This window comes from Chrysochloris asiatica, unplaced genomic scaffold (assembly GCF_000296735.1).
Source record: "Chrysochloris asiatica unplaced genomic scaffold, ChrAsi1.0 scaffold00039, whole genome shotgun sequence".
Classification (NCBI taxonomy): Eukaryota; Metazoa; Chordata; class Mammalia; order Afrosoricida; family Chrysochloridae; genus Chrysochloris; species Chrysochloris asiatica.
In genome coordinates, this window is record NW_006408557.1 from 9257209 (window position 1) to 9281919 (window position 24711).

At 39.2% G+C, this 24711-nt stretch overlaps 1 protein-coding gene across 1 annotated transcript in view; it reads left to right on the forward strand.

The window, feature by feature from the left end:
• SLC24A3 (solute carrier family 24 (sodium/potassium/calcium exchanger), member 3) overlaps positions 1 to 24711 on the forward strand; it is an 820359-nt gene that overhangs the window by 689693 nt on the left and 105955 nt on the right. Inside the window, exon 7 of the mRNA XM_006860745.1 lies at positions 16792 to 16866. Coding sequence (XP_006860807.1) covers positions 16792 to 16866 — 75 coding nt within the window. The remainder of the gene's footprint in view (positions 1 to 16791; positions 16867 to 24711) is intronic.

A 24711-nucleotide genomic window follows, 5' to 3' on the forward strand; every position in this document is an offset into this window, starting at 1 on the left:
ATTATGCAATTGTATATATAATTGCTGTTCCTTTGAGTCAATTCCTACTCATAGCAACCCTGTATAGGGTTTCTGAGGAGCAGCTGGTGAATTTGAACTGCCAACCTTGTGGTTCAAACCAACTTTGCAATCCAGTACTTTATCTTACAGCGCCACACCAGGACTATTAGGGAACTTCAAAAAGGTTGTAGAAAAATAGAATTCAAAGATAATGGAATTTTCCCATGAACTTTCGAAGAACCTTTGTATATAACATGATATGTATGAGGGGTATTCAAAAAATTTGTGGAAAATTTGAATTAAAAAATAAAAATACAAAATATAAACTTTATTTCTCATCATGGTCAAGAAACTTTTATAAGCAATGATACCAGCCATTTAGTAAATACCTAAAGAACTAAGGGTCCTGGGAATTTAACCATATTTTTTATTGTTGTTAAGGACAATCGAGTTGATTCCAGCTCATAGTGACCTGTATAGGGTTTCCAAGGAGTAGCTGGTAAGTTTGAAACACCAACATTGTGGTTCAAACTGACCTTTTGGTCCAGTATGTTATCCTACAGTGCCACACAAGGGTTCCATAATCATATTTTTGTTGTTGTTAAACACTGTGAAGTCAGTTCTAACTCATACCAACCTTGTATAGGGCTTCCAAGGAATGGCTGGTGAGTTTGAACTGCTGACCTTATTGTCCAAATCGACCTTGTGGTCCGGTGCTTATCCTACAGCACCACACCAGGACTCATACTATGATTATTGTTAAGTGTCTTCAAGTTATTTCCAATTCATAGTTACCCCATATAGAGTTTCCAAAGAGCTACTGGTGAGTTCAAACCACTGACCTTGCTGTTCAAACTGACTTTGTAGTCCAGTGCTTATCCTACAGTGCCACACCAGGACAACACCACACCAGGATTCACATTAGTGAAGCTTTATTTTATATTATTAACTGTAGAAAAATGGGTGGCCTTTAAAGATTTTTTAAGATTAGGAAACCAAAGTCAGAAGAAGCCAAATCAACTGAAAGGTGAATCCATAATGATTTCCCATCGAGGACCTTGTGAAATTGCCCTGGTTTGATGAGAGAAATGACCAGCATCATTGTTGCAGTGTAGAAGGACTCTCTAGTGTAGCACTTCTGGGTGTTTTTTCTGCTAAAGCTTTGACTAACCTTCCCAAAACACTCTCATAATAAGCATATGTTGTTATTCTTTGGCCCTACAGAAAGTCAATAAGCAAAATGCCTTGGACATCCTTAAAAAAACTGATGCCATGACCTTTGTTCTTCACTGATCCACTTTTGCTTTGACCAGCCCACTTCCATCTCTTCATGTAGCCACTGCTGTGATTGTGCTTTGTCTTTAGGATCATACTAGCAAAGCCAAAGTTTCCTATCCTGTTACATTTCTTCCAAGAAATTCTCCAGGATTTTGATCCTGCCTGTTTAAAATTTCCAGTGAAAAGTCTGCTCATGTTTGCAGCTGATCTGAGTGCAACTGTTTTGGAACTCATTGAGCAGGAAGTTTGCTCAACTTTAATTTTTCAGTCAGAATTGTTAAGCTGAACCAATTGAGATATATATGTTGTTGTCTTTTTTTTTTTTTCCTGCTAATAATCTTAGGTCCTCTTCAATTAGTCAATTAGTACACAAGCAAGATTGTTCCTTGCAAATTGATCTAGATAGTCTGCCACTGTAGGCTTCATTTTCAGCATCTTTTTCCTTCTTAAAATGGGTTATCCATTTGTAAACTGATGATTTCTTTGGGGCAATGTTCCCATCAACTTTTCATAAAGCATCAGTGATTTCACCATTATTTTGCCCAAGCTTCACCATAAATTTGATGTTTATTCTTGCTACAGTTTTATCAGAATACACTTTGCTCTGTTAAGGACTCTTTTCAAACCTATGTTTTATTCTTCTTAGTGCCTCAAACTAGATCCTGTCCAAACATGTTATAACAAGTTAGTATGAGTTTGTTTTAGTGACAAAAAATTTGAAATCTTGCATAGTTTTTTCATAATATACATTTTCCTTGCATTTTAAAGATCCCTCCTATGTATACTATATATGTATGTGGAGTCCTGGTATGGCAATGTAGAATAGACACTAGATGGCTAATCACACTGGCACAGTGATCATCTCTCAAAAAGATTAAATCCCAGAAAGCCCTAATGGGCAGTTACTTATAAGGTCACTATTAGTCAAAATTAACTCAACAGCGCACAACGAAACAAGCGATATATCTACACAGATAGCTGTCATCAAGTCAAATCTGATTCATGGCACCCTTATACATAGCAGAGTGCAATGTTTCCAGGTCCTGAAACCTAGTCACCACATGATGACCCTGCTAGTACTTGAGGTATCATTTGCATAGCTTCCAGCATCACAGCAAATACAAATCACCACAGCATGACAAACTTACAGACAGGTGATAGAACACATACATAAATTGTTGTTCATTGCCATTGAGTTGGTTCCAACCCATAGCGACCCTGTATGGGGTTTCCAAAGAAAGGCTGGTGAACTTGAACAGGCAACCTTGCAGTTCAAGCTGACCGTGCAGTCCAGTGCATTAACCCACAGCGCCACACCAGGACTCCACATATACATAAATCGCCATATGTCTATTTGCAGTGCATCTCCATACACATGAAAAGATATTGCTTTCTCATAAAGAATTAAAAGGAGTGAGAATTCCAGAAGATTATGACTCAACATTGAATAAAAGAAATTTGTTTTTCTCTGTTTGGGAAGTGTGATTTGTTTTGTTGTTTCATTTTAGTTTTCATCATGCCACTTTGAAATGAAATGGTAAGAAGAAAAGCGAAGCTGCATAGCAACAGAGAATGTGTAAAACACACCCCAGAAATAGAAAAGAAATATCACAATGAAATTCTAGCTGGGAGGGATTCCTAGAACTAGAAGATAAGATAAATCATGTCTTAATTTATGAAGGACTTTGTAAGTTTCTGACCTTTGGTCATTTCTGCATTATTGATTAATGGGGGCAGATTTCTCACTGTTGGTTTTCTCACAGCACCTCAGTTCTGATCTTTTCACCAGGGTGACTTGTCTTTCTTCCTTTGAATTATTTTCCAAAGTGCTAAAGAAGATGAGCTATCATCTCAAGACTCTCTCCCTGTATGAGTTGAATGACACCTGCCATCCACCACTTCCTCTAACCCAACAGATGCCCAAGAGCCTCCCATTGTGGTGCATAACCTCTTTCAGTAAATGGAGCTCAGAGCCTGAGCTACCATATGGTGGTTGGTTTCCATCTGGACATAAAAGACTCTTGCATGGAGAAGCAAAGGGAAACACTTAGACCCCATAGCAAAGTGTATTCAGGCTTGTGGAAGGTGATATCATTGAACTGCATTGATTTTTAAATATTTTTTAACTAACTGAATTAACAGTATTTTTTTCACTGAATCTCTTGTTCATGCACTATGTACATACTTGGGCATCTGTAGTGCTTAGGATAACTCCTTTCTGCTTTGATTGCTGACCTGAATCTCTGCAAAGTATTTTATTTTTCAAATTGAGCTGTGGTCACTACTCCTGTGTCTTGCACTTCTACTTCTTCTCTCATTTGACCACCACCTCTAATACACCAGCATAAAGCCTTCAAATAAGTAAGAAAATTAAATTTCCATGGGATGCAATGATAAATAATCGATGCCTGGTTTTCAGCTTTGCAACCAATGGAGGACTGTACCACAATATGTAAGGACATGCCTGAATTCAAATTCTAGCACTTCACTGCAAGCTTTGTAGTTTTGATCAAGCACCTCGCTTTTACCAAACTTCATTTGTTGGCAAATGAGAGTAGCAGGTCACTGTGAGAATTTAATTAATCTTTTAAATTCCCTTATTTACTGAAAGTTTCTGATTAATATTTCTATTGTGATGAATGGAATCCCTGGGTGGTACAAATGGTTAGCATGATCAGCTGCTAACCAAAGGTTGGAGGTTCATGTTTACTCAGAGGCACTTCAGAAGAAACTCTTGGTTATCTATCTACTTCCAAAAAAACCACCCATTGAAACCCTTTGTAGCATAGTTCTACTCTGACACACACAGGGTCACTGTGAATCAGAATCAACATAATGGTAACTGGATTTGGGTTTATTGTGGTGAATGGTGGTCACAAAAAGGCAAGGAAGAAGTAGACATTAATTCATGGTCACAGTTTTTATGTAAACTATTGCAAAATTACAAGCAATGTGGGTAGTTTATGCCTTAATTTAATTTCTTCTAAATTATAAAAAGGCATTATTATCTGTTTTGACTCCTTCCTACTTATCATCTGGTTTATTGTTTCTATGGAAAATTGTGGTTTTTCTAAATATAGACTTGGAACCTGAGGCTTAAGTTTGATGACATTTGAGACATTAAAAACAACTCTATTAATAAGAAGAGAGAAATGTATTACTATTTATCCAAATTTGGCACTTAGACATAGTGCAAGCTGTATATCCTGCAGCAATAAATCTAGGTGAATAATCTATATTGTCAGATCTTCTACAATAGCTCTCTTTAAAGTGTTAAAAGCCAAAGATATCACTTTGAAAACTAAGGTGTGCCTGACCCAAACCAGGGTACTTTAGGTCACCTGATATATTTTGGAAAACTGGACAATGAATAAGCAAGACCAAAGAATGAATGCCTTTGAATTGTACTATTGGGGAAGAATATTGAATATACCATGGACTGCCAAAAGAACAAATAAATCTGCCTTGGAAAAAGTACAGTTCGAATGCTCCTTAGAAACAAGGATAATGAGAATTTGTCTCACATACTTTGGACATGTTATCATGAGGTACTAGTGCCTGGAGAAGGATGTTACATGTGCTAACGTAAAAAGTCAGCACAAAACAAGAAGACTGTCAATGAGATGGACTGACACAATGACCACAACAATATACCCAATACTGTAGGACAGGCAGTATTTTATTTTGTTGTACACAAAGTCTCTATGACTTGAAACCAATTTAACTGTGCCTAACACCTAACAATAAATTGTGTTGTACTTTTTAACGTTTTTATTTTTGTTAAAGGTAACCATTTAACAAATAACCATAACCAAATAAATAACCATTTATTTAAGAGGGAACCAATCCTCAAAGGCCTATTATGAAAAGCAACAGCCTTCCAGTGCCACCCTACCAATTTCTAAGTCTTTTAAGGCAACTTCATCCACTCTTTCGGTTGTTTCACATATTTCCAAATAGCATACCTCTAAGTGTGGCATGACACTCTGGTGTGGTGCTCTAGGATAAGCACTGGACTGCTAATCACAAGGTCAGCAGTTCAAACACACCAGCCACTCATTAAAAACCCTATACAGGGTCACTATGTGTCGGAATCATCTTGACAGCGCTTAGCAGTAACAACAAATGTTGCATTAAGAAGCTCTGGTGGCACAGTGGGTTACAAGTTGGTTACTAACCACAAGGTTAGCAGTCCAGATAAAGGAACTGCTCCACAGGAAAAAGAGGAGACTCTCTGTCCCCATAAAGAGTTTTTGTTGTTAGGTACCATCAGGTCAGTCCCAACTTAGAGTGAACCTACAATAGAACAAAACACTGTCCAATCCTATGTCATCCTTACAATTGTTATGTTTGTGTTATCTTGTTGCTGCCATTGTGTTAGTCCATCTTGTTGGGGGTCTTTCTCCAGATTACCAAACATGATGTCCTTCTCCAGGGACCAATTCCTTCTGATAACATGTCCAAAGAACTAAAGATGAAGTCTCCCCATCCTCACTTCTAAGAAGCATTCTGAGAAGCATTCTAAGAAGCATACTTCTTCCAAGACGTATTTGTTTGTTCTTCTGGTCGTCCACAGTACTTTTAATACTCTTTGTCAACACAGTAATTCAAATGTATGGAGTCTTCTGCAGTCTTTCTTATTCCACATGCATGAGGCAGTTGAAAAATACCATGGCCTGATTCAGGAGTATACTAGTCCTCAAATCATCATCTTTGTTCTTTAACATTTTAAAAAGTTTTTTGCAGCAGATTTACCTAATGTAATACATTGTTTTGTTTCTTCACTGCTGCTTCCGAGAGCGTTGATTTTGGATCCAAGCAAATTGAAGTCTTTGATAACTTCAACCATTTCTCCATTTATCATGATATTATTTATTAGTCCACTTGTGAGGATTTTCATTTTCGTTCAGTTGAGGTATAGTCCATACTAAAGTCCATACTAAAGTCTTTGGTCTTCCTAAATATTTTAAGTCTCCAGCCAGCAAGGTTGTGTCATCTTTATTTCATGGGTTGTTAATGAGTATTCCTCCAATCCTGATGCCACTTTCTTCTTCACATAATACATCTTCTCAAACTGTTTGCTCAGCATACAGATTAAATAAGTATGGTGAAAGACAGACACCTTTCTGATTTTAAACCATTCAGTATCCACTTGTTCTGTTCGAATTGGCTGAGTCTTGGTCTGTACACAGGTTCCTCATGAGCACAATTAAGAATATCCATGCTTCACAACATTATCCATAGTCTGTTGTGATCCACACAGTAGAATGCCTTTGCATAGTCAATAAAGCCACAAGTAAATATCTTCCTGGTATTCTCTGCTTTCAGCCAAGATCCATCTGATGTCAGCAATGCTATCCCTTGTTCTACGTCCTCTTTTGAATTCAGCTTGAATTTCTGGCTGCTCCTTGTTGATGTACTCCTGCAACCGTTTTTGAATTATCTTCAGCAAAATTTACTTCATGTTACATTAATGATACTGTTTGATAATTTCTGCATTCTGTTGGATCATCTTTCTTTGGAATGGGCATAAATATGGATCGTTTTCAATCTGTTGACCACGTGCTCCAAATTTTCAGCATAGACAAATGAAAACCTCCAGTGCTGTTTGTTGAAACATTTCAATTTGTATTCTGTCAGTTCCTGGAGCCTTGCTTTTCACTAGTGCCTTCCATGCAGCTTGGACTTCTTCCTTCAATACCATCAGTTCTGGATCATATGCTACCTCCTGAAATGAACATCAACCATTTCTTTTTGTAGAGAATTGTATATTCCTTCAGTCTTCTTTTGATGCTTCCTGCATCATTCAGTAGTTTGTCCATATGCTGTTAAGTACTGTTTAGTGAGTTCTGACTCAGTGGTGGTAGTATACCGTAGAGTCAGTTCTGACATAGCGACCCTGCATAGAGTTTCTGAGGCTGTAAATCTTTACCGGAGCAGAAAGCCTCATCTTTCTCCCATGGAACAGCTGGTAATTTCGAACTGCTGACCTTGAGGTTAGCAGCCCAACTCTTAACCGCTACATTACCAGAGCTCCTTTCTGACTCAATAAGATACATTAATATTTCAAACTGAGGCTTGATTTTTTTTTTTTTTCTTCAGTTCTTTCATCCTGGGAAATACAGAGCATACTCTTCCCTTTTGTTTTTTAATTTCAGGTCTTTGCACATTTCATTATATACTTTACTTTGAAATTTTCTCTTCATATCTTTTAATTCTCTTTTTTTCTAGTCGCTTTAGCTTCTTTATGCTCAAGAGCAAGTTTCAGAGTCTCTTCTAACATACATTTTGGTCTTTTCTTTGTTTCCTGTCTTTTTAATGGCCTTTTGCTTTCTTCCTATATAATGTTCTTGATGTCATCCCACAACTCTTCTTGTCTTCAGTCATGTCAGATGCATCAAATCTGTTCTTGAGATGGTCTCTAAATTCAAGTAGGATATATTTAAGGTTACATTTGGACTCTCATGAAGTTTTCATTTTCTGCAGCTTTAACCTGAACTTGCAAATGAACAGTGAATGGTCTGTTCCACATTCAGCCCCTGGCCTTATTTTGGCTGACGTTATTGATCTTCTCCATTGTTTCTTTCCACAGACACAGTCACTTTGATTCCTGTGTAAGGTCCTCTTGTACAGTCACCATTTACATTGTTTAGAAAAGGTATCTGCAATGAGCAAGTTATTTGTCTTGCAAAATTCTATCCTGTGAATTCCAGTATCATTTCTATCACTAAGGCCACATTTTACAACTACTGATCCTTCCAACTTTGTTTCCAACTTTCACATTTCGATCACCAGTAACTATCAATAAGTCTTGATTGCCTGTTTGCTTAATTTCGGGCAGAAGAAGTGGGGAGAATTCTTCAATTTAATCAGAACTGGTGTTAGTGATTGGTGTATAAATTTGAATAATAATGGTACTAACTGGTCTTCTTGGTATGTTGTTATTGTTAAATGCTGTCTAGTCAGTTCCAACCCATAATAACCTTGTATAGGGCTTCCAAGGAGCTGCTGGTGAGCTTGAACCACCAACCTTGCAGTTCAAACTGTTTTGCAATCTTGCGCATTAACCCATAGCACCATATCCTGGACATTATTGTACTTCCTGATGCATCTTGAAATGTTCTTTTTGATAATGTATGTGATGCCATTCCTCTTCAGTTTGTAATTCTCAGCATCTTCAACCATTGCTGTTGTTTTCGTTGTGTGTCACTGGGTAGATTCCGACTCATCGCAACTCCTGTATAGGGTTTTCCAGGAGCGATTGATGAGTTTCAGCTGCGAATTTTGGGGTCAACTGTCCAGTGCTTATTCTACAGCTCCACACCTGTACTCCATAGTCAACCATATGATTATCCAATTCAAAATGGCCAATACCAGTCCATTTCAGCTCATGAATGCCTAGGATATTGATCTTTATGTGTTCCATTTCAATTTTGAAGACTTCCAATTTTCCTAGATTCATACTTCAAACATTCCAGGTTCCAGTTATTAATGGATGTTGAGCTATGCCACATCAACAAAGGAAGGTCCCAAGAGTTTTGTTCCATTCACATCATTAAAGCAACTCTACTTTGAGGGGACAGTTCTTCCCCAGTCTTATTTTGAGGGCTTTCCAACCTGAAGGGCTCATTTCCCATCGTTGTCTCTTACAATGTTCTGCTGCTGTTTTTCATAGGGTTTTCAGTGAATAATCATTCAGAAACGGTTGGCTTCTGCATCTTCCTCCTCTGTCTGGAAGCTGCACTGTATCGTGTGTACCATGGGTGATCCTATTGGTATTTAAAACATCAGTGGCTTAGCTTCCAGCATCACAGCAACACACAAGTCACCACAGTATAGCAAACTGACAAGTGAGTAGTGACATAAAGGTTTACGGTCTACTTAAGGTTACTATGAGTCAGAATAAACACAAGGACAGTTTTATGTGGAACCATGGATTAAACATTGGACTGCTAACTAAAAAACAGTTCAAGTCTTGACTTCCGGTTGGTGGAGGCAGAGCAAAGTCAGGTAGGGCAGGCTGCATGGGGGAAGGGCTGAAAACCCAGAGATGTGGCTCTCACGAAACTACACCAGAGCTCTGGCTGTAGCATAAGGGTCTGAGCATCAGTTTCCCACAACCAGAAGCAGAAAAAATCACGGTGTAAAGGAAAACATTGCATTTTAAGAAATTGGCACAGGACTTCTTCTGCAGCCATCCTGCCCGGGCAGAAGTCCAAGAGCGGGACTACAGACAGACTGGCAAAGGGAACCTTCATTAAAAGCAGGGAAGCCACATTTGTGCAAAGAGGTGTGGAGACATTTTACATGGTGGTTTTTCCTCCTCTGCCCTGTCGTGCCCTCTTTGCCCAGCCCAGACGTCTTCAGGTGGGTGGGTGTGCACCCTCAAAAAATGTCCAGCGTTGAGACCACAGCTTTCCCATGGCATAAAGAGAAAAGCTCTATCGGTCCAAGGGCAAATCCTTTGGCTGCACCTTTTTTGACTTCTGCCTGTGGGTCCCAACCCTAAAGTTAACTTGTGCAGGACAATTAACCCCTGCCTCCCTAGAAAGAAAAAAAGCAGGTTTGGTCTGACAGACAAAACATTTAAACAATCAGTAAAACCCCAACATAAAAAGACGCAACTGTTTTAAGAATTATGCTGTGCACACACAGATACTTAACTGATCTTCAGAGACAAAATAGTAAACAATCTTTCTTCCACTAACTTCTCAATATCTATCTTCACACCTCTACAGTGGTGAGTAGGGGAGGGGCCTGAGCAAATGGACACCCCAACCCACTACTGGAGGCTTCTACAGTACATACACACAATTTTATTTTTGTTTCAAAGTGGAGATTCTTCTCTCTGCTTTTATATGCTTCTACTTTTGGACCTTTTGACCACACATTTTTCCTGGAGGCGGGAGCTTTTTCTCCCTTTGTTACCCAAGAAAAGACAGCAATCGTGGCCATATAGCCAAGCTACAAGCATACCCCATAATATTCCACCATTGAGACAAGAGCCAATAATAGCTGCTAAACATTACATGTGAAAAGGGAAGCCTATCTCCTGATCATATCCACCAGGAGACACCCAGTAAGCTTAATAACACAACAACAAACATCCATTTAAGCATTAAAAAACCACATAACTACTGGAAATGATGAACAAAAGATATCAAAACTTGTCCAAAAACAGAAGAGAGTAGCTGAGAAGACGAATGACCTGGAGACAGAAAAAAGCTTTCTAGAAGAGGACGAGCACGTTTTGGATTTGCCTAAGAAAGAATTCAGAAGAATGATATGGAAACAAATTCAAATACTCTGAAAAGGGGTGGAGGAGAACAAGGAAAAAGTCAGGAAAGTACTACAAGAGCAATCAAATAAGATTGATACAGCATTGGAAACAATTCAAAACCTGCAAAAAGAGGTTCAGATGATTAATAATAAAATATCAGAAATGGACAATACACTGAAAGGGGAAAGGAGCAGAATAGAAGAGATGGAAGCCAGAACTAGCGATCTGGAAGACAAATATCTCAATACTGCTAAGATAGAAGAGCAAGCTGAAAAAAGGATAAAAAAAAATCTTAAGAGAATCTAAGATTCATGCTGGATAACATGAAAAGGCACAACTTAAGAATCATTGGCATTCTGGAACAGGAAGAATCAGAGAAGTCCACAAAGGAGATACTTGAAGAGCTTCTGGAAGAAAATATCCCTAACATCTTGAAAGAGAGAAGATAAACATTCAGGAAACCGAACATACCCCAGGAAGGATAGACCCCAAAAGAAAGTCACCAAGACATAAATAATCAAGCTCTCCAAAATCAAAGACAAGGAAAGAATACTAGAAGCAGCCAGGGAGAAGAGAAATGTCACTTATAAAGGCAAGCAAACCAGATTAAGCTCTGACTATTCAGAACAAACCATGCAGGCAAGAAGGCAATAGAGAGACATATACAAAACCCTACAAGAAAAAAAGCTACCAACCAAGACTCATCTATCCAGCAAAACTATCAATCTAATACGATGGTGCAAACAAAACATTGCAGGAGAAACAGAATTTAAGAGATTATGTCAAAATCAATCCAGCACTTCAAAACATCCCAAAGGGAGTTCTTTGGAACAGACAACAACCAGAGCTTGACAGGTGTGGCAACACCACCTGGAACTCAGTCAACAAATAGCAGAGTCCAGAACAGAACAAAACTACAACACAACAACGAATTCAAAGGAGCTGGAAGGTCAGCCAAAGATCAAAATTATATCAGTGTCAAAGAAAGGATAAACATAGCAATAGAGATCCAGATGGTGAGGAGGTCAAATAGATTACAGGATACAATGGATTCTCTTAAATGGAGAGAAAAGTTAGTAGACTATAAGGTAACCCCAAAGAAAGTTAATACTTCACAATTTATCATGAAAATGAACTTTCAAGCAGAACAAGCAAACAGGAAAACTAAGAAGAAACCAACAAGAAATATCACACACACAAAAAAAAAAAGTTCAAATCCACTAGTTGCTCCTGTAAAGATTTACAGTCTCCAAAGTAAGTTTTGCTATGAGTCAAAACTTACTTGATAGCAGCAGATTAAATAGCATGCAGTGCTATGGTAATGCAGTGGGTTAAGCTCTGAGCTGCTATCCAGGAGGTTCGTGGTTTGAGCCCACTAGCTGCTCCGAGAGAGAAAAATGAAGCAGTCTACTTCCATAAAGATTTACAGCTTCAGAAACCTTATTGGGCAGTTCTCCGCTGTACTGTAGGGTCACTGTGAGTTGGAATTGACTCAATGTTTAGATGGTTACTTGATTTTTCAATTTCAAGTAGTTTCCATTGTCTTTGCACTTTGTAAAAGGAGGGTTTAGAGCTCTTTCACCTCTACTCCTACCCCACTATCCTGCCTTCCATCATCCTCAAATAATTTTATCACAAGTTTGGGTTGGACAATGGTTTTTTGTTGTTGTTAATAGCCATTGCGTTAGCCCCAACTCACGATGACCCCATGTACAACACAATGAAATGTTGCCCAGTCCTACTCCATCTTTATGACCATTGTTGCACCATTGTGTCTTTTGATTGCCTTTCATCCTAGGAGGCTCACCTTTTAGCACTATACCAGAGCGCATTCTATTGTGATCCATAAGATTTTCATAGATTAATTTGTTCAGTGCATCACCAGACCCTTCTTCTTTATCTTAGTCTAGAAGCTCCACTATGAGTCACCTTACTGGTGTTTAAAATACTGTTAGAGCTTCTGGTATCATAGCCATATGCAAGTCACCTCTCTACAACAAACTGACAAGCAGTAGAGAGTTGGACATCAGTCTGGTCTGTGCTTAGTTTTTTATGACTATGCAACCATTGAACCATTCATATATAATGACTATCTTTCTTTTTCTGAGCAACTCTGTTTTCTCAGTGATTTTTAATCATCTTTTTTGTTGATTGTTTAGTTTTCTATGCTATTTCCCCAAAACTCTTTTCTCTCAGTGAGTTCAAAACTATCAGATATTTCATCATTTTGGAACTTTTTTTTTCAGTCATTACTTTGGGGGGGGGGGTCTTCTGATCTCCTCTAATTGCAAGTTGCTTTCTTAACCTATACTGTACAAGGTTCCTTTTGGAATCTCCTTTTGCCATCCTTCTCAAATCTCCTTTCATCAACATTCTGGAAATTTTCTTCACATCTCTTAATATAGATTCCTGAGTGTCTTTCATAATTCCACGTAGCAAATTAAATTTATCCCTTATTATGGTGGAGTATATCCTCCAGGTATTTTTAAGGAAAGGTGAACTTTTGAGACAGCTCACATTTTGTTTTCTCATTTTAAGTATCATTTTAATGCTTACTTTAATGTGGCACTGTGGGTTAATGCACTGGACTACAAAGTCATTTTGAACTGCAAGGTTCAAACTCACCAGTTACTCCTTGGAAACCCTATATAGAGTCACTATGGGTTGGAACCGACTCAACTGCACTTAACAACAACAACAATTAATAATTTGGTTAGACATAAAATTCTGAGTTTAAATCTATTTACTCCGTTATATAAAAGCCACTACTCCATTTCCTTCTAGCTTCCAGTGTTTTTTGTTGAAAAATATAAAGCTGTTCTAGTTTTTTTCAGGCAATTTTCACACAGGTGTTTAGAGCTTCCCTCAAAGCAAGTTGAACTATCAATAGTTCGTTTGCTTTTCAGCTTCCAAAATTTTGTTATTTTGGTCTTCTCTCCTGAGATGCACACATGCCATATCTATGATGCACATGTTGTTCATAAATATCACTTCCATCCAATCAGAGCCAGAGCACACAGACACTCTAAGAACATTAGCACATGGAAATTGGACAGCAAACAGCATATAGAGAGAGCAAACAATGTATAGGAATCAATGCTCACTCCTAAATTATAGCTTTATGATGCGGTATTAATGTTTACTATTAGTGGTTATGAATCGGGCTGTGCTAACCTCAAGGTCAGAAGTTCAAAACTACCAGCCATTCCGCAGGAGAACGATGAGGCTTTCTGCTCCCAAGATTTACAGCCTCGGAAACCCTGTACAGGGTCATTATGAGTCGGAACTGACTCCACGGTATTTAACAATAACAATAGCAACATTATATCACTGGAGTCCTGGTGTGGCGCTGTGGGTTAATGCATCAGTCTGCAAAGCTGTTTGAACTGCAAGGTCTCCAGCTGCTCTTCAGAAACCATATACAGGGTCGCTATGAATCGAAATCGACTCAACAGCACTTAACAACAACAATATTACATCACTGGACCCTTTGCTGTTGGTTCAGCCCTGACAGCCTGGGACTGGCATCTATCAAAACACAACTGTTTGAAGGGCAACCCCTGTGCAGGGTGTGCTCAACAGACAGGCTCCCTGTACCCTGGACAGGACCTCTAGTGCTTCCCACAGGCACTCTGTACCGCTGCTTGGCCTGTCGCTCATGCTGCCCAGGACTACTCCTGGTCTCTATTGCTGCTGCAGTCCTAAGCATGTGACAGTTCTCTGCCCACTTCACTCTGCCCACTTTGCTGCCATTCTCTGTTCAGCAGATGCTGGCCTCTGCTTCTCCTGTCTCTGCTGGTATTTACTCCCAGCTCTGCCTTCTACAGGGTCCAGAACTTCTGCTGCTTCTGGTGCCAATGTAGTATTTTGACAAATATTACAGTCCCTTTATCTGTCATACTGATAGCTCTACCCTAAGAGAAGTATTAGGGAGGTGGGGTGGGGCGGGGTGGGGTGGTGATTATTCGGTGCAGAACTTCCCCATCCCCAGGGGCATGCTAACCACTGCTTCAAGAATCTTACTTCTCACTCTCCAGTCAGGGGAAACTCCAGTGAGTCTCTAGCTTCCTGGACTTTAACTGGCCTCACCAAGCCTCCTGATGCTTAGATAGCATCAGGGCCCATCAGCACTCAGTAGTCTCAGGTGTGGTCCTACCCTCAGAACCAGACCCAAAAGACCCAATCTTTCACTGCCGACAGGTTCCATACTTTGCATCTACTGTTCTCTGTGCCTGGTGGATTTGTGTCTTTTTTTAATTATTATTATTTTTTTAAAAAGAATCTCTCTACTAATATTTTCATAGTATAATAGGAAAGCACAAAGGTAATCACATTATTCAATCTGCCATCTTTAACTAAAAGCCCATGATTTTTTTTCAAAGAATTGACATTTGCTACCTATTTAAACTCATTTGCACAATTATAGCACATTGAATAAATATTCACAACCTTTTATGACCTGCTGGAAAATGAATGATTGAATCTATTTCGTAGATGGTGAGTGATGGATGACCTCAGGTTCTAAGAACTTACAATACAAGGATAGAATGATCAAAGTGTAAAGAATACTTTGTATTTGTGCTAAAGTGATTCCTATGGTGTCATTTCCTTTCTCGAAAACCCCATCATCTGTAACTTAGATCTGCAAATACAAAACCTAACAAGGCAAAATCAGCAACAGAAAATACCTAAGTGTCCATATAACAAGGGAAAAATATTGAGAGAGACTGGCCTCATTATTCATTTATGGTTCCATTTAAGTTATGTCTTTCGCATTATTTGAATCCACAGACCTTCTCTGGTCTGAGTTTGCCTGATCTTTTCTTTTTAGATTGTCACAGCAGGAGAGAAAGAGGAGGCAAGAAACTCTGTCCTTATCTATGAAGTCCCTTTTTTTCTTGTCTTTGTTGCAGTGTATGTCTTTCATGAGCCTGGCCAAGAGGTAGCATTTGCTGGATCCTTTATCACTCACCAGAAAAAGGACAAAAATAGCCAGATGCCTAGTCTCTGGCAATGGGGCGGAGGAGAGGGTGTAGTTGGCACTTTTCTAGGGAGGATGGAATATGCAAATGACACCCCAGGAACCACTTTCTAGTGTGGCACTGTGGACTATTCGAAGCTGCAGCCCTTGTGTAGATCTGCCAAAAATGGACCTACTCAGTGAATTAATAAAAAAGAAAAAATGTGATGTATACCTCAAAAAGATACTTTGCAGTATTTACCAAGGAGAAATTACTTTTCATCAGAATAGGGGTGTTTCTTTATCTGGAATATCCACTCACCCTGACCCTATCTGCCCCACATGAGCCTCAGCCCAGGATCCCCTGGTGAACTCCTCCTGCCTAAGGTCTGGATGCAGAGCACCAAGGATTAGTTAGACTCCAGCAGTGCCTTTGGCCCCTCTCATTAGAGCAATGGCTCTTTAAATGAACATTCCCCAGTTGCTAAAAGTAGTAGTTTCTCCAAATTTGTATAAAAATCAGTCTTTCATTTATTTGTTTATTTTTATTAAACCAGGGGTCATGCATCAACAAGGTCAGTCAGATAGGGCAATGTGGGGAGCCATAGGAGACTGCAGAATGGCTTGCCCATGCTCAGCTCTGCTGGCTCCATTCATGGAGGAGTGTGAGGTTGTGCAAGGCAGGTGTTAGAGTCATTGACAGAGGCGTAGGGAAAGTGCACCCTAATGTTAGATTTGTGGGAGACACAGGACTCTTCTGATGGTGACATCACCCCAAAGGTTCCTCTTGACCTCATTGCACCTTCCCTAGAGTCCTGGTTTATGAAACAAATGTTGTTGTTGTTAGGTGCCATCGAGTTGGTACTGACTCATAGCAACCTTATGCACAGCAGAATGAAACACTGCCCAATCCTGGGCCAACCTCACTACTGTTACCATGCTTGAGTTCATCGATGCTGCCACTTGGCCAATCCATCTCGTTGGGGGTCTTCCTCTTTTTCTCTGACCCTCCACCTTACCAGACAAGTTCTTCTCCAGGGACTTATCCCTCCTGACAGTATGTCTGAAGTATGAGAGACAAAGTTTGGCCATCTTGTCCTCCAAGGAGCACTCTGGCTGCACTTCTTCCAAAATGGATTTATTGGTTCTATTGGCAGCCCACGGCACTTTCAATATTCTCCTCCAACACCATAAATAGAGCCTGCAATTCTCATGGTTTCTCATTTGCATAGTCTAATACCTGTTTCATTTTGTCTTTCCCCTTTTTCTTTAGGTAGTGGCTCTTTCCTCCTGGTGCCTGCTGAGAGATTCGATCTACTACACACTGTCTGTGGTCGCACTCATTGTGGTAAGTGTTTGATGCCTGGATTCACTGACCGCAGGATCTTTCCCTAAATAATGCCAATGTGTCCTTAGCATTTTTAATTTAACTTCTACTGTATATATTTTTCACTATTGGAGACTATGTATAGCTCATGTGGATGGAGTGAGTTCAAGAACATGGATGTTAAATGCAAGAATAAGTGAATATTTATACATGGAGGCCATTTTTCTTTCTTCCAATTACTTTGATTACTTAAGACTGAAGTGTGATAGTGAAGAGGGCTTAAAATATTTAACTAATGAAGATCAAAGACCACAGCCTCAGTATGCATTGTACCTCAATATAAAGAAAACAAAAATCCTCACAACTGGACCAATAAAAAAAAAAAAAAATCATGATGAATGGGAAAAAGATTGAAATAGTTAAGAACTTCATCTTGCTTGGATCCACAATCAATACTCATGGAAGCAGCAGTCAAGAAATAAAATGGCATATTGCTTTAGGCAAATCCACTACAAAAGATCTCTTAGAAGTGTTCCAGAGCAAAGATATCAGTTTGAGGACTAAGGTGCACCTGACCCAACCTATGTTATTTTCAATTGTCTCATATACATGTGAAAGTTGGACTATGAATAAAGATCGTAGAAGAATCAATGCATTTGAATTACGGTGTTGGCAAAGAATATTAAAAGTACCATGGACTGTCCTAAGAACAAACAGATCTGTGCTGGAAGTAGTACAGCCAGAATGTTCCTTAGAAGTGAGAATAGTGAGACTTCATCTCTCATACTTCAAACATGTTACCTAGAGAAGAACATCATGTTTGGTAAAACAGAGGGTCAGCAAAAAAGAGGAAAACCCTCAGCAAGATGATTGGCATAGTGGCAGAACACTGGCCTAAAATGCACACTCAATTATGAGGATGTTGCAAGACCTTGCAACATTTCATTCTGTTGTACGTAGGGTCACTGTGAGTTGGAACTCGATGGTAACAACAATAACAGAACAGAAGCTTTGACTTAAGTTAATCTGGTTTCAGGAATCTCCTCTGATCTTTGTCCATGGCCTTCCTGATCATTCTCTTCTCATAGGCTGTAACTCTTTCAGTGCCTCCAGGGTTCAAAATTTTCTTCTCACCTCTTCTCACTGTATACTCTCTCGGGATAACCCTCTTGTCCCAGACTAGAGCCCATTCTTTGAAGTGACAACCCCACATCTGTATTCTTAATGACATCTCCTGTCATATCCACTAGACATCTTCATGAAGGAAGAAGTCCAAACTGCACTGAAGGTTTTGGTGAAAAATAAGTCTTTAGGAATTGATGAAAAATCAGTTTATCAGTTGACATGTTTCAATAAATGGGTGTAATGCTGGAAGTGCTCATATGTCTATACCAAGAAATTTGGAAGAAAACTCCCTGGCCAACCAACAGGAAGAGATGCATCTTTGTGCCCATTCCAAAGAAAGCTGACCCAACAAATGCAAAAATTGTGGAATGGTATCATTATTTTCACATGCAAGTAAAATTTTGCTGAAGATAATTTAAAAGTGGTTGTAGCCATATATTGACAGAGAACTGCCAGAGATTCAAGACCGTTTCAGAAGAGGATATGCAACAAGGGATATCACTGCTGTTGTTAGATGGATTTGGGCTGAAGCAAAATACCAGAAAGATATTTACTTGTGTTTTATAGACTATGTAAACCCATTTGACCATGTGGATCATAACAAATTATGGACAGCATTGAGAAAAATGATAATTCCAGAACACTTAATTGTACTTATATGGAACCTGTACATAGACCAAGAAGCAGTTGTTTGGACAGAATAAGATTATACTATATGGTTTAAAATCAGGAAATGTGTGTGTCAGCATTGTAACCTTTCACCATACTAACTTAACCTGTAGACTGAGCAAATAATTCAATACACTAGAATATATGAAGAAGAACGCAGCATCATGACTGGGGAAGATTCATTAACAATCTGTGATATGGAGATGACACAACCTTGCTTACTGAAAGTAAAGAGTACCTGAAGCACATACTAATGAATAGCAAAGACTTCAGTATGAATTATGCCTCAACATTAAATAAAACAAAAATCCTCATAACTGCACCAATAAACAAAATCATGGTACTGGAGAAATGTTTAAAAGATTTCATTTAACTTGGATCCAAAATCAACACCCCTGGGATCAGTAGTCAAGAAATCAAACAACAGCTGAAACAATGATGTGGAGACACAGAGTGGCTGGGGACTCTAGAATCAAGGAGAGAGAGGGGCTGTGTGCTGGCGGATGGGGGGGCTGGTATGCAGGGTATAACCTTTGGTTGTGTGAATGGTTATATCTTCCTGAGTGCTTCAGTGTACATCCCCAAAAAAATCCAGAGAGATTGGAAGCAAATGCTGTTGAAAAATGACTCATGGAAGGGATTGAAATCATTGCAGTGAAATGAAATACGATAGGATGAATATAAAGCTGATACTCTCCCATATAAACTATCACTCAATTCACAATAAAAACTTATTTTAAAAATCTCAATGTAAAAGTTAAGATCACAAAAATGAATGTTTTATTTTTATAAATAAATAAAAGAAAGAAATCAAACAACATATTGTATTGGGCAAAGCTGCAGCAAAGACCTCTTTAAAGTGTTATAAAAAGCAAAAATGTCACTTTGAAGACTAAGGTGCGTGTGACCCCATCCATGGTATTTTTAATCGTCTCATATGCATGTGAAAGCTGGACAATGTATAAGAAAGACTGGAGAAGACTTTGAGTTATGGTGTTGGTGGAGAATGCTGAGTGTACCATGGAGTGCCAGAAGAATGAACAAATCTGTTTTGTTTGAAGTACAGCCAGGTTGCTCCTTGGAAGCAAGGAGGCGTGACTTCATCTCTAGAACTTTGGACAAGTTATCAAGAGAAACCAGGCCCTGGAGAAGGATATCCTGCATGGTAACGTAGAGGCGCACCAAAAAACAGGAAGACCTTTAATGAAATGAACTGACATAATGTCTTCAATAATGGACTCCAGCACAGCAACGATTTTGAGGCTTACGCAGGAATAAGCAGTGTTTTTATAAATTCAACAGTACCTAACAACAACCACAAGGTTCTCTACAGCTCTCTGAAATAACACACTCAAAATTCCTTTATTTAAAAATCTTTATTCCTGCCCCAAAAATAATTATAAACCTTTCCTAATAATTTATTTTTAGTATTAGGGTCTTTTACCCTCCCCTTTGTTATGGTTCTGGAAGGTTCAAAGGAGGTAATAACCAGTCCCCTGGCCGTATGATAAAGTACTTATTAACCCAGGGACAAGTTAGAATTAAGTGAGACCAGATGCCTTTTCAATGCATCTTCCCGTCAAAATGTCATTCAGGCCAACTCTGGATCCTGAAGTTCCAGATAGTGGATGAGACAACTTTGTCAGGGATACCAGTAACTGCCAAGGCAGTCTGGCAAGATGCTGCTAAGTGGGTCATATTTAGGTGGATTTGAAAATACCTGAATTATAAATTGATACAGCTAGACCAAAAGACAGTGAAATAAGAGTAAGACAAGCACATGTATTCTGAAACCATGGCTCTTCAAACAGTGAACTTAGAGAGACAAGCAGGCAACTTCACCTTTGGTATTTAGGGAGCAAGCAGAAGAAATTGAAAATGTTATGTCTAAAGCAGTTATAATTTCAAAATCATGAAGTGTCTATCTCTCAGCATTTTGTCCCCACCCCACCCCATCCTCAAACAAGCACTCCCTTTAGCCCTGGTGACAATCTCTGAGTCAAAGGAAGCATCAGGTTCTGAAGAAACTGGATTCCGCCTGAAGGGCTTGCTCAATGACGTCAGTCTTTCTCTACAAGAGAATTGCTAGCTTTCAGGTCCTAGAGACAGCCTGAACTCTTTGGAGCTCATCCTTCTGTGCACCGACCGACCCAATAGTCCACAAACTTTCCTGATGTTTCTCTCTGTTACCAACGCATGCTATGCCCATGAGTGTCTCCTGTCTCCCATTCCTACTCTGGCTCCAAATTCTGACAGGCTGACAATTTCTCTTATTGAAATGTTACTGTAATTTCTATAATTATGCAATTTGCATAAATGCAAATGAATCATTACATCCTCACTCTAACGGCTGCCCTAAAAGGAATACTTTATTTTTACCCTTCATCTCTGCTTAAAAATGGGGATTGTGAACACCAAGAGCAAAGAACCCTTCTATAGTGTCAAAAGCGGATGGGACCATGGGCCAGGCTCACAGTCCAGATTCACCAGGGGTCTACCTGATCTGCCCATCTCGGGTGGCCTTCCAGGGCCATGTAAGCACTGGTGCAGCACTGTATCTTGTCGAAGATAGCACTTCTCTGTTCTTTTCTGCAGGACTCATTACAATGTCCCTAAGTAAAGAAGATTCCATAGTAATAGGGAGGGACCAATCCACTGAATCACTGCCATGGTAATGTTCTGTCCAGTAGAACTTCTGCCATGAAGAGCATGTTCTGCTTCAGCACTAATATAGTAGTAGCCACCAGCCACATGTGACTAATGAGTACATGAAATAAAGCTAGTGATTTAGAGGAATTTTCATTTTAATGAAATTATTTAAATTAAGTAAGTTAATTTAATTGGCCACCATATTGGACTACATAGTTTTAAAGAGTAAGCTCTTCCATAGAAAATATACCATACATTCTTGCAGACATCCATAATTTTTAACACTGACTTATTACCTAATACAGGACTGAGTATTCTGTTGAATCTGTCCATAAAGATCTACTGGTTTAATATTCACAATTGTATAAGCCCCATTGCACAAATAGTGAAACCAAGACTACAGTTGTTCAGTGGTTTCCCAAATACCAAGTAGCTACAATACTTCGTGATCCTCAGGACAGCAAGTGCCCCCAACAGAATTGGCCTCTTACAATTGTTGTTGTTAGGTACCGTCAAGTCTATAACAATTCATAGCAACCCTATGTACAACAGAATGAAACACTGCCCAGTCCTGCACCAACGTCACAATCATTGCCACACTTGAACCCATTACTGCTGCCACTGTGCCAATCCATCTTGTCGGAGGTCTTCCTCTTCTTCACTGATCCTCCATTCTACCAAGCATGATGTCCTTCTCCAGAAACTGGTCCCTCCTGACAACATGTTCGAAGTATGAGAGACAAAGTCTTGCCATCCTAGCTCCTAAGGAGCATTCTGGCTATACTTCTTCCAACATAGATTTGTTTGTTCATATGGCAGTCCATGGTACTTTATTCTTCTTCAACATAACTCAATGCATCAATCTCCTACAGTCTTCCTTATTCATTGTCCAACGTTCACATGCATATGTTACTGTTGTTGTTAAGTGCCTTTGAGTCAGTTCCAACTCATAGCAAACCGGTATAAGATAGCCAAGGTTGGTTGAGCCACCAACCTTGCAGTTCAAACTGATCTTGCAGTCCAATGCATTATTCCACAGTGCCACACTAGGACTACTCATATGAGGCTATTGCAAATACCATGGCTTGGGTCAGTCCTCAAACTGATATATTTGCCCTTGAACACTTTAAAGAGGTCGTGTGCAGCAGATTTGCCTAATTCAATATGTCATTTGATTTCTTGACTGCTGAGGGTTGATGGCTGAACTGAACAAAATGAAGTCTTTGACAACTTCAATCTTTTCTCTATTTATCTTGATGTTATTTGTTAGTCCAGTGGTAAGGATTTTTGTTTTTTTTACAATAAAGTGCAATCCATACTGAAGATGGTAGTCTTTGCTCTTCATCAGTAAATATTTCAAGTCCTCTTCACTTTCAGCAAGCAAGGTTGCATCATCTGCATATCTCAGGTTGTTAATGAGTCTTCCTCCAGTCCTGATGCCATGTTTTCTTTTTCACATAATCCAGCTTCTTAAACTATTTGCTCAGCATACAGATTGAATAAGTATAGTGAAAAAATACAACATTGGCACACACCTTTCCTGATTGTAAATCATTCAGTTCTATGTGAATGATTGCTTCTTGGTCTGTGTGCAGGTTCCTCATGAATACAATTAAATGTTCCAGAACATTCATTATCTTCAATGTTGTCCATAGCTTGTCATGATCCACATAATCAAAAGCCTTACATAGTCAATGAAACACAGGTAGACATGTTTCTGATATTCTCTGCTTTTAGCCAAGATCCATCTCATGTCAGCAATGATATCCCTCATTTCACATTGTCATCTGAATGTTGCTTGAACCTCTGGCAGTTCCCTGTCAGTGTACTGTTGTAGCTGATTTTGAATTATCTTTAGCAAAATTTTACATGCTTGCACTATTAATATTGTCCAATGATTCCCACATTCCATTGGGTCATCTCTCTTTGGAATGGGTTCGTCTATGGATCTCTTCCAATCAGTTGACCAGGTATTTGTCTTCCAAATGTCTTGGAATAGATGAGTGAGTGCCTTCAGTGCTGCGTCAGTGTGTTGAAACATTTCAATTTGTATTCATTCCATCAATTCCCAGAGCCTTGTTCTTTGCCAATTCCTTCAGTGCACCTTGGTCTTCTTTCTTCAGTGTCACTGGCTTTTTTTCTTTCTTTCTTTTTTTCCTGGTACATTTATTACAACTGTAGACTAATGGTCCTGGGCTCAAATGTGCTGACTTCCAAAAAACATGACTAATTGTTAGGGGCTCTTTACAGCTACACTCTGGACAGAAATAAAAAGGTAAACAGAAATGAATGCCAAAAGAATACCATTTCAGACACAACACTCTTATAATTATTACTTACTAGAAAAGGACGCTTACCATTATTTACAATTACACCAACATTCATGGAGGCCTAAGGATGCAATATGACCACAAGAAATCTTCATACTTCCCAAATAGCTTTACATTTTAGCTATGAAAGTCAATTACCAGAGCAAACTTACTCTTCAACAAGTTGAATTTTTAGGTCCATTCAATCAGTTTCGTATCTTTCTGGGTTTTCTCATTTTCAGATAGAAAAAGAAACTGGCTCCAGGTTCTTTATACCCTACGTTCACATATGATGCCAAATCTTCATATGCTATCCAGTTTCTTTAAGATAAATGGAATGACTTGCAGCAGGGTCACATAGATAAGAAAGTTCCATATGGAAGAGACTATACATCCTCACGCATCTTCCATTTGATTTCCTCTGGGTCCAGCTTTGACACTAGGCCCTCTATCCGAAACACTGTGGCTCTCTAGTGTCATTGGCTTTTGAACATATGCAACCTCTTGAAATGGTTGAACATTGACCATTTATTTTTGGTACAGTGACTCTGTATTCCTTCCATCTTCTTTTGATGCTTTCTACATCATTCAAGGAGTCCTGGTGTGGTGCTGTGGGTGAATGCGTCAGACTGCAGAGTCGTTTAAACTGCAAGGTTGGTGGTTCAAACTCACCAGCTGCTCTTTGGAAACCCTGTACAGGGTCAGAATCAACTCGACAGCACTTAACAAAAACATAACAAACATCCTTCAGTATTTTGCCCATAGAATCCTTCAGTCTTTCAGTCTTTCAAGTCAAAGCCTGGATTTTTTCTCCATTTCTTTCAGATTAAGAAACACTATGCATGTTCTTCCCTTTTGGTTTTCTAACTCCAGGCCTTTGCACATTTCATTATAATATTTGATTTCTCTTCTAGAGTTGCCCTTTGAAAACTTCCGTTCAGCTCTTTTACTCCCTCATTTTCTCCATTTGCTTTAGCATTTCTATGCTGGAGACCAAGTTTCAGAGTCTCTTATGACATCCATTTTGGTCTCCTTCCTCCCTTCCTTCCTTCCTTCCTTCCTTCCTTCCTTCCTTCCTTCCTTCCTTCCTTCCTTCCTTCCCTCCCTCCCTCCC